Below are 9,435 nucleotides of genomic sequence, written 5' to 3' on the forward strand. Positions count from 1 at the left end.
GGTGAGGAGGCGGCCTCTCTGTTGCTCCATCCCAGATAGGCAGGGGTGCTCTGTGGGCCCCCTTGTAAACTCCCCCTCTGACGCCAGAGCTACAGTCAGGAAAATAAGGCAGGCCAGCCATGGTCATTCTGTGCTCTGATTGTTTGTGTAGAGAAGTTATGGTGGTAACTGCAGTGCAGTCCTGCTTCTTGAGCAGAATAGCATTTTGAATAATCCACTTTACTATAATGCTTAGTTATGGGAATCAGTTAATCCCTAGTGTGTGTGTGTGTGTGTGTGTGTGTGTGTTTGTGTGTGTGTGTGTGTGTGTGTGTGTGTGTGTGTGTGTGTGTGTGTGTGTGTGTGTGTGTGTGTGTGTGTGTGTGTGTGTGTGTGTGTGTGTGTGTGTGTGTTTAGGCCTACAGTACTGTATGTGAAAACTTTGAGTCAAAACAGATGTGCTCTATTTTTTCTTTAGCTGGCTGGAAAACAACCTACATTTTGCATGACACTAAACAATGGTATTAAATTATTTCAAAGAGCCATATACTGTAACATCACTGACAAAATATATAATCAACTGGCAGAAAATGTATAAAAAAATATATAAGTGAACAGTGATGGCTGTTCTCTATAAACTCCTAAGTGTGGGAGCCAACTGTGCTTAAATAGTACCTTGAAGTGTGTACTCGCACATCTGGAGCTCCAGTCAGCTATAGCCAACTACACCCATGTTCATGTGAGTACCCAAACAGGTTTTTCATAACTGAACTTTCCAATAGAAGTGTGTGAATTTATCAAATCAAATTTTATTATACACATACACAGATCACTGATGTGATCTTCCTGTCTCCCCCCCCCCCCCCCCTTGGGTTGTGCCGTGGCGGAGATCTTTGTGGGCTATACTCGGCCTTGTCTCAGAATGGTAAGTTGATGGTTGAAGATATCCCTCTAGTGGTGTGGGGGCTGTGCTTTGGTGAAGTGGGTGGGGTTATATCCTTCCTGTTTGGCCCTGTCCAGGGGTATCATCGGATGGGGCCACAGTGTCTCCTGACCTCTCCTTTCTCAGCCTCCAGTATTTATGCTGCAATAATTTGGGTCGGGGGGCTAGGTTCAGTCTGTTATATCTGGAGTATTTCTCCTGTCTTATTCGGTGTCCTGTGTGAATTTAAGTATGCTCTCTCTAATTCTCTCTTTCTTTCTCTCTCGGAGGACCTGAGCCCTAGGACCATGCCTCAGGACCACCTGGCATGATGACTCCTTGCTGTCCCCAGTCCACCTGGCCATGCTGCTGCTCCAGTTTCAATTGTTCTGCCTGTGGCTATGGAATCCTGACCTGTTCACCGGACGTGCTACCTGTCCCAGACCTACTATTTGACCATGCTGGTCATTTATGAATATTTGAACATCTTGGCCATGTTCTGTTATAATCTCCACCCGGCACAGCCAGAAGAGGACTGGCCACCCCTCATAGCCTGGTTCCTCTCTAGGTTTCGGCCTTTCTAGGGAGTTTTTCCTAGCCAACGTGCTTCAACACCTGCATTGCTTGCTATTTGGGGTTTTAGGCTGGGTTTCTGTACAGCACTCTGAGATATCAGCTGATGTACGAAGGGCTATATAAATACATTTGATTTGATTTAGCAGATATTATTGTGGGTGTAGCAAAATGCTTGTGTTCCTAGTTCCAACAGCGCAGTAGTATCAGACAATGTGGGGAGGATAGTTCAACGCAATTAAGTTCAATAACCAGTACAGTGTCAGCCTGCGCTAGCTGGTTACTTTTAAGTGCACTCCAATGTAGACAAACACCTTGTCAAACACTATGGGCTGAAGTCATATTTTGAGCATATGCCCTTTTTTATTTCTTCTACCTGATGTTAATTTCAGGCACTGCATGCATGAGTCACTTTTCTTACTTAATTGTTCACGTCTCTAATACATTCTGTTCTGAAGGTAGATTATAGACCTTAGACTCAGGTTATGATATTATGCAAGTTATGAACGCAATGTGTGACCATTTCTCCAAGATTCTTGACAGGGTACGTATTTACTCTGCTATTGGTGTCTAGTATTCCAAGCAGCAGGCATACTTAGCCTACTACTTGTTAAACTGAGTGTCTGACACTTAACTTTTTAACTGTCTTTTTGTCAGTTATTGTCACATTGCCTATTTATCCTGGTCTGTGGCTGACCATGTAATACTGTAATGACATTGTGGGACCTGGCCATACAGACTTGTGTGTACTTGTCTTGCATACTAGGTCACTGTATTCTAGGTCACTACACAATTAAAGAAGCACAAATATGTCACTAACTACAGGACACAGTGTAGACAGTTTTAGACAGTTTCAACTCCGTTTACTCCATCAAATATCCCATACTGTCCATGACACAGGAATATCCTCCCAAGCAAGAGTTCAGGTAAGCAGTAAATTCAAGCAAGTTGTGATGATCCTGCGTTGCGAAGGCCTGCAGCCATCTGATAGGCCTTGTGATTGAGGAATCCGCTGCTGATCCCCCTGTTGCCGAGGAGCACCAGGAGGAGATGGCGTGTCCGGCGCACAGCCACACCCCGGCTGGGCCTGTGCTTGGTGCGCAGGTCCATTGACCTCTCCCCTGGGGTGACCATGTTGTCCCTCACCAGGGCACAGCGCAGCCCCCCCAGGCTCACTCCCTGGGTCTGGATGGCCTCTCTCTTCCTGGCCAGTATCCTCCTAATCTCACGCCGGGTCAGATGTTCCAGTGATCCCCCTGGAGTGGCCGCCATCACCCTGCGGGTACTGACGTTCACCAACGCACAGTCTGCACACTGGCCCTCAAACATCAACCTGTCCACATAGTGCTGCAAGCTGGGCAATGCCATTCCTGGGGAGGGGGTGGAGGGATGTGTCCCTGAAAATATTAATTTATTTTAGCCTGAGATAATGAAAGCAGGAAGTGTGCAGAATGGTGATCAAGTATGGAGAGAATTGATTATCTCCATATATGGGTCCATATTGAGAATTCCCTAAAAACCTACCTTGTTGTTGTGGGGAAAACATGTCAGTGAAATTCTGCCACTGTGTCAATTGAAGCGTCTCAGACTTCTGTGATGTCACAAAGGATAACTAATTATGTCCTCCCCTTTTGTTGCACAAAGCATACCACTGAATCAGAAGCAGAATACAGACATCTAGTGGCCAAAGTGCAAGTCTGCCATTACCTGTATTATAATTCACATACAGGATCTAGGAATGGCAGGAGATGGAATTGTATTACTCATGGACATACTCATCTGAAGTGGGGTGGAGAAAATGAGAAAATAAATCAAATCAGTAATTAAATTCAGCCAATAACTTTTTTTTGTTTAACTCCATTCATAATATCTGATCACCACAAGCCTAACAAAAGGTTACTTTCCAACAAAATACCTGACTATTGCTGAAAACAAATGTATCCAGTACCTTGCAAACCAGTGCTGTTTATGATGAGGGAGGACACATTAATTTTTTCATGAACATGGCCTTATTTCTATTACAGCATATTGGATGACTGTCATTCATATTCCATTCACCCAGTTCAATGTAACATCAATAGGTTTCGGCTACAACATGATAATCAAATGTGACTTAACACCTGGATTTGGTCTTATGTAGCAACATTTGAAATTGTGTTTTTTTTATTTTTTTTTACATTGGATAAAAGTAGAGACTCGGGGCTACAAAATGGGATAACATTCTCTGCATTTGAGGAACAATGGGAAAGTAAATCTGCTTTGAAAGTTGATCAACTTTTAAACTCACTTTTGAGAAAATGGCCTTTGAATGTTTTGATATCTAGTGAAGAGCTCTTCTTTGTCTACACCCATTCAGCATCGTTCACACACTCTTAAGCCATAGCCCCACCCATCTCATTTCGCTCTTGGAGCACACACTTGAAGCTCTGGCCGATGATTTGTTTACCTATGAATGACATGAAAACAGCCTAACCAGCTCTTTCTGGCAACAATTTCATTACGCTTTTTTGCAGACGTTTACTGACACCGGCCGTATTCAACGGGTGTTGTACACACGTCACATAACGTTAGCTAACCAGCCACCCAGATAACGTTAGCTAGTTAAACAACAATGAACACAGTGCCAGTACACTAACAGTACACTTTAGCTTAAGACATGGAGCTAGCTAGCTAGGCACACAATGAACCTAGCAAGGTAAACAAAGTGTAAGATCACACGTAACATAACATGAGGCGGCAGGGTAGCCTAGTGGTTAGAGTGCTGGACTAGTAAGCTGACAAGGTACAAATCTGTTGTTCTGCCCCTAAACAGGCAGTTAACCCACTGTTCCTAGGCCATCATTGAACATAAGAATTTGTTCTTAACTGACTTGCCTAGTTCAATAAAAGTAGAAAAGTAAAAAAAAATAATAATAATGTTAACTAATGAGCCAGCCAGCTAACATTAGCTAGCTAAACAACAATGAACACAGTGCTAACAATGGTGCTGGGAGCTAACCAACCAGGTTCAATGTTAGAAAGCTAACATTAGGCTCTAACTAGAAAAGAAAACTGCTCTAGGATACGAATAACAATGTCAGCCAGGGAGCCAGCCAGCTAATGTTAGCTAGCTAACAGTGCACTTTAGCTTAAGACATGTAGCTAGCTAGCTAGGTAAACAATAAACTTAATTATGTAAACCAAGTGAGATCACACATTTTTTACATTCAAACAGTGAAGTCATGGACTAGCCTAGTTTCGGGTCACAAATGCTCCCTGTACCCATCATGAGGTTGCTACAACCTAGCCTATGAATGAAAGTTTACAACTGATGGGTTCTGACTTCTAAACTTTAAATATTGTTAGTCATCAGGTATCCTATTGAAATGAGGAGTGCCACAATCTGGTTACAACACCAGAAGTTAATGGTTATCTGTAGGAGGAATGTACAGTTGAAGTCGGAAGTTTACATACACCTTAGCCAAATACAGTTAAACTGAGTTTTTCACAAATCCTGACATTTAATCCGAGTAAATATTCCCTGTTTTAGGTCAATCTCAATGGCGTCCTTTATTTTAAGAATGTGAAATGTCAGAATAATAGTAGAGAGAATGATTTATTTCAGCTTATATTTCTTTCAACACATTCCCAGTGGGTCAGAAGTGTATATACACACAATTTGTATTCGGTAGCATTGCCTTTAAATTGTTTAACTTCGGTCAAACATTTTGGTTAGCCTTCCACAAGCTTCCCACAATAAGTTGGGTAAATTCTGGCCCATTCCTCCTGACAGAGTTGCTGTAACTGAGTCAGGTTTGTAGGCCTCCTTGCTTGCACACGCTTTTTCAGTTCTGCCCACAAATTTCTATGGGATAGAGGTCAGGGCTTTGTGATGGCCACTCCAATACCTTGACTTTGTTGTCCTTAAGCCCTTTTGCCACAACTTTGGAAGTATGCTTGGGGTCATTGTCCATTTGGAAGACCCATCTGTGACCAAGCTTTAACTTCCTGATGTCTTGAGATGTTGCTTCAATATATCCACACAATTTTCCAGCCTCATGATGCCATCTATTTTGTGAAGTACACCAGTTCCTCCTACAGCAAAGCACCCCCAATACATGATGCTACCACCCCCGTGCTTCACGGTTGAGATAGTGCTCTTCGGCTTGCAAGCCTCCCCCTTTTCCTCCAAACATAATGATGGTCATTATGGCCAAACAGTTTGATTTTTATTTCATCAGACCAGAGGACATTCCTGTTTCCTCCAGCATCTTCACAAGGTCCTTTGCTGTTGTTCTGAGATTGGTTTGCACTTTTCACACCAAAGTACATTCATCTCTAGGAGACAAAACGTGTCTCCTTCCTGAGCGGTATGACGGCTGTGAGTTCCCATGGTGTTTATACTTGTGTACTATTGTTTGTACAGATGAACGTGGTATCTTCAGGCATTTGGAAATTGCTCCCAAGGATGAACCAATTTTTCTTCTGAGGTCCTGGCTGATTTCTTTTGATTTTCACATGATGTCAAGCAAAGAGGCACTGAGTTTGAAGGTAGGCCTTGAAATACATCCACAAGTACACCTCCAAATTACTCAAATGCTGTCAATTAGCCTATCAGAAGCTTATAAAGCCATGACATTTTCTGGAATTTTCCAATCTGTTTAAAGGCACAGTCAACTTAGTGTATTTAAACTTCTGACCCACTGGAATGGTGATATAGTGAGCTATAAGTGAAATAATCTGTCTGTAAACAGTTGTTGGAAAAATGATTTGTGTCATGCACAAAGTAGATGTCCTAACTGATTTGCCAAAACTATAGTTTGTTAACAAGAAATTTGTGGAGTGCTTGAAAAACTAGTTTTAATGACTCCAACCTAATTGTATGTAAACTTCCGACTTCAACTGTACATCTTTCAAGCAGATCACCATAGTCCCTGTGTCCAAGGAAGCGAAGGTAACCTGCCTAAATGATTACCGCCGGTAGCACTCATGTCGGTAGCCATGAAGTGCTTTGAAAGGCTGGTCATGGCTCACATCAACAGCATCCTCCCAGATACCCTAGACCCCCTCAAATTCACATACCGCCCCAACAGATCCACAGATGACTCAATCTTGAACTACACACTGCCCTTTCCCACCTGGACAAAAGGAACACCTACATGAGAATGCTGTTCATTGTCTACAACTCAACGTTCAACATCACAGTGCCCACGAAGATCATCACTAAGCTAAGGACCCTGGAACTAAACACCTCGCTCTGCAATTGGATCCTGGACTTCCTGGGGTAGGCAACAACACATCTGCCATGCTGATCCTCAACACTGGGGACCCTCAGGTGTGTGTACTTAGTCCCCTCTTGTACTCTCTGTTCACCCACGACTGCGTGGCCAAACACGACTCCAACACCATAATTAAGTTTGCTGATAACAGTGATCACAGCGATGAGACAGCCTATAGGGAGGAGGTCAGAGAACTGACAGTGTGGTGCTAGGACAACAACCTTTCCCTCAATGTGAGAAAGACAAAGGAGCTGATCGTGGACTACAGGAAAATGCGGGCCGAATAGGCCCCCATTAACATCGACGGGGCGGTAGTGGAGCAGGTTGAGTGCTTCAAGTTCCTTGGTGTCCATATCACCAACAAACTATCATGGTCCAAGCATACTAAGACAGACATGAAGAGGGCACGACAAAACCTTTTCCCCCTGAGGAGACTGAAAAGATTTGGCATGGGTCCCCAGATCCTCAAAAAGTTCTACAGCTGCACCATCGAGAGCATCCTGATCGGTTGCATCACCGCCTGGTATGGCAACTGCTCGGCATCTGACCATAAGGCGCTAAAGAGGGTAATGCGTCTGGCCCAGTACATGAGTGGGGCCAAGCTTCCTGCCGTCCAAGACCTATAGTATATAATAGGCATTGTTAGATGAAAGCCCATAAAATTTTTAGAGACGTCATAGACTGTTTTATCTGCTTCCGCATGGCAAGCGGTACCGGAGCACCAACTCTAGGACCAAAAGGCTCCTTTAAAAATAAATCTTGTTCGGGATAGGGTCTAGTTTCCTGAATTTCCACCTGACTGATGTGCCCAAAGTAAACTGCCTGTTACTCAGGCCCAGAAGCCAGGATATGCATATAATTGGTAGCATTGGATAGAAAACACTTAGAAGTTTCAAAATCTGTAAAAATAATGTCAGCGACAATAACAGAATTGATATGGCAGGCGTAAATCCGAAGAAAAAACAAACGGAATTAATTTTTTTTTTTGGTCCCAGGCTCTTACATTGGAAAGCTAGCTATGTAATTCCGTCTCCCAGATTGCAATTCCTATAGCTTCCACTAGATGTCAACAGTCTTTATTCAGGTTTTTTGAAAAACAAGCAAGAATTTTGAGCTTTGGTGAAGAGAGCACCGGAACTATATCAGTCTTTCGGCGCGCAAAGGAGAGGATGCGCTTACTAATTTTGCTTTCCTATTGAACATACTACTTTCCGTATGAAATATTATAGTTTGTTTTTAAATTTTAGAGTACCCGAGGATGAAATATAAAGGTTGTTTGACTTGTTTGGATGAAGTTTAGCGGTAGCTTTTTGGACTCCTTTGTCTGCATGTTGAATGAGTGGATTACTGAAATGGATGGTGCCAACTAAACAGACTTTTGGGATATAAAGAAGGATTTTATCTAACAAAAAAACTTTTATGTTGTAGCTAGGACCCTTGGGATTGCAAAGAGAGGAAGATCTTCAAAAATAAGTGATTTACTTAATTGCTATTTGTGATTTTATGAAGCCTTTGCTGGTTGAAAAATATGTTGATGTGGGGCGCCGTCCTCAGACAATTGCATGGTATGCTTTCACTGTAAAGCCTATTGTAAATTGGACGATGCAGTTAGATTAACAACAATTAAAGTTTTTAAATGATACAACTTTCTTATATATTCATGAATGTTTAATATTACGATTGTTTATTTGAAATACGCGCCCTCCAATTTCACCGGAAGTTGTCGGCTGGTGTCTCGCTAGCGGGACGCCTATCCCTAAGAATATTTATAACAGCTTCTACCCCCAAGACTGCTGAACAATTAATCAAAATAGCCTCTGGACTACTTACATTGACCTCCCCCTCCATTTGTTTTGTACACTGCTGCTCCTCGCTGTTTATTATAACTTCACTTCACATGTAGGTTAAAGGCTTGTAAGTAAGTATTTCACGGTAAGGTCTACACTTGTATTCGGCGCATGTATATGAATGCCGGCGGCAGGGTAGCCTAGTGTTTAGAGCGTTGGACTACTAACCAGAAGGTTGCAAGTTCAAACCCGCAAGCTGACAAGGTACAAATCTGTCATTCCGCCCCTGAACAGGCAGTTAACCCACTGATCCTAGGCTGTCATTGAAGAATAAGAATTTGTTCTTAACTGACTTGCCTAAAGGTAAAATGTGACAAAGAATGTTTGATTTGAACCACAAAGGCCATGGAGGTTTTCCAATACCTTTTAAAGAAGGACACTTATTGGTAGATAAAGCAGACCTTTCACTTTTTATTTTCAATACACCCAGTCACCACAAAGGTTCCATCCTCTCCTAACTCAGTTGATGGAGTGGATGGAACGATGAGGCCAAACGTGACATTAAAACATTAACGAAGTATAATGGCTGTGATAAGAGAAAACTGAGGATGGATCAACAGCATTGTAATTACTCCACAAAGACAGATTGAAAAGAACAAAGCCTGAACAGAATCAAAATATTCTAAAACATGCATCCTATTAGCAATAAGGCACTACAGTAATACTGCTAAAATTTTGGAAAATAAATTAACTTTATGTCCTAAATACAAAGTGTTATGTTTGGGGCAAATCTGACACAACACATTGCTGAGTACCACTCTCATGTTTTCAAGCATGGTGGTGGCTGCATCATGTTATGGGTATGCTTGTCATCGGCAAGGACTAGGTTTTTTTGGGGGGGGACTGAAAATAAACG

At 42.4% G+C, this 9,435-nt stretch overlaps 1 protein-coding gene across 1 annotated transcript; it reads right to left on the reverse strand.

Moving 5' to 3' along the window:
* Positions 1–2,413: 2,413 nt before the first annotated feature.
* LOC135547824 (profilin-2-like) lies at positions 2,414–2,842 on the reverse strand. Its single transcript, XM_064977055.1, has one exon. The coding sequence runs from the start codon at positions 2,840–2,842 to the stop codon at positions 2,414–2,416; it is 429 nt and encodes a 142-aa protein (XP_064833127.1).
* Positions 2,843–9,435: the final 6,593 nt, after the last annotated feature.

Source organism: Oncorhynchus masou, chromosome 11 (genome assembly GCF_036934945.1).
Source record: "Oncorhynchus masou masou isolate Uvic2021 chromosome 11, UVic_Omas_1.1, whole genome shotgun sequence".
NCBI classification, from domain to species: domain Eukaryota; kingdom Metazoa; phylum Chordata; class Actinopteri; order Salmoniformes; family Salmonidae; genus Oncorhynchus; species Oncorhynchus masou.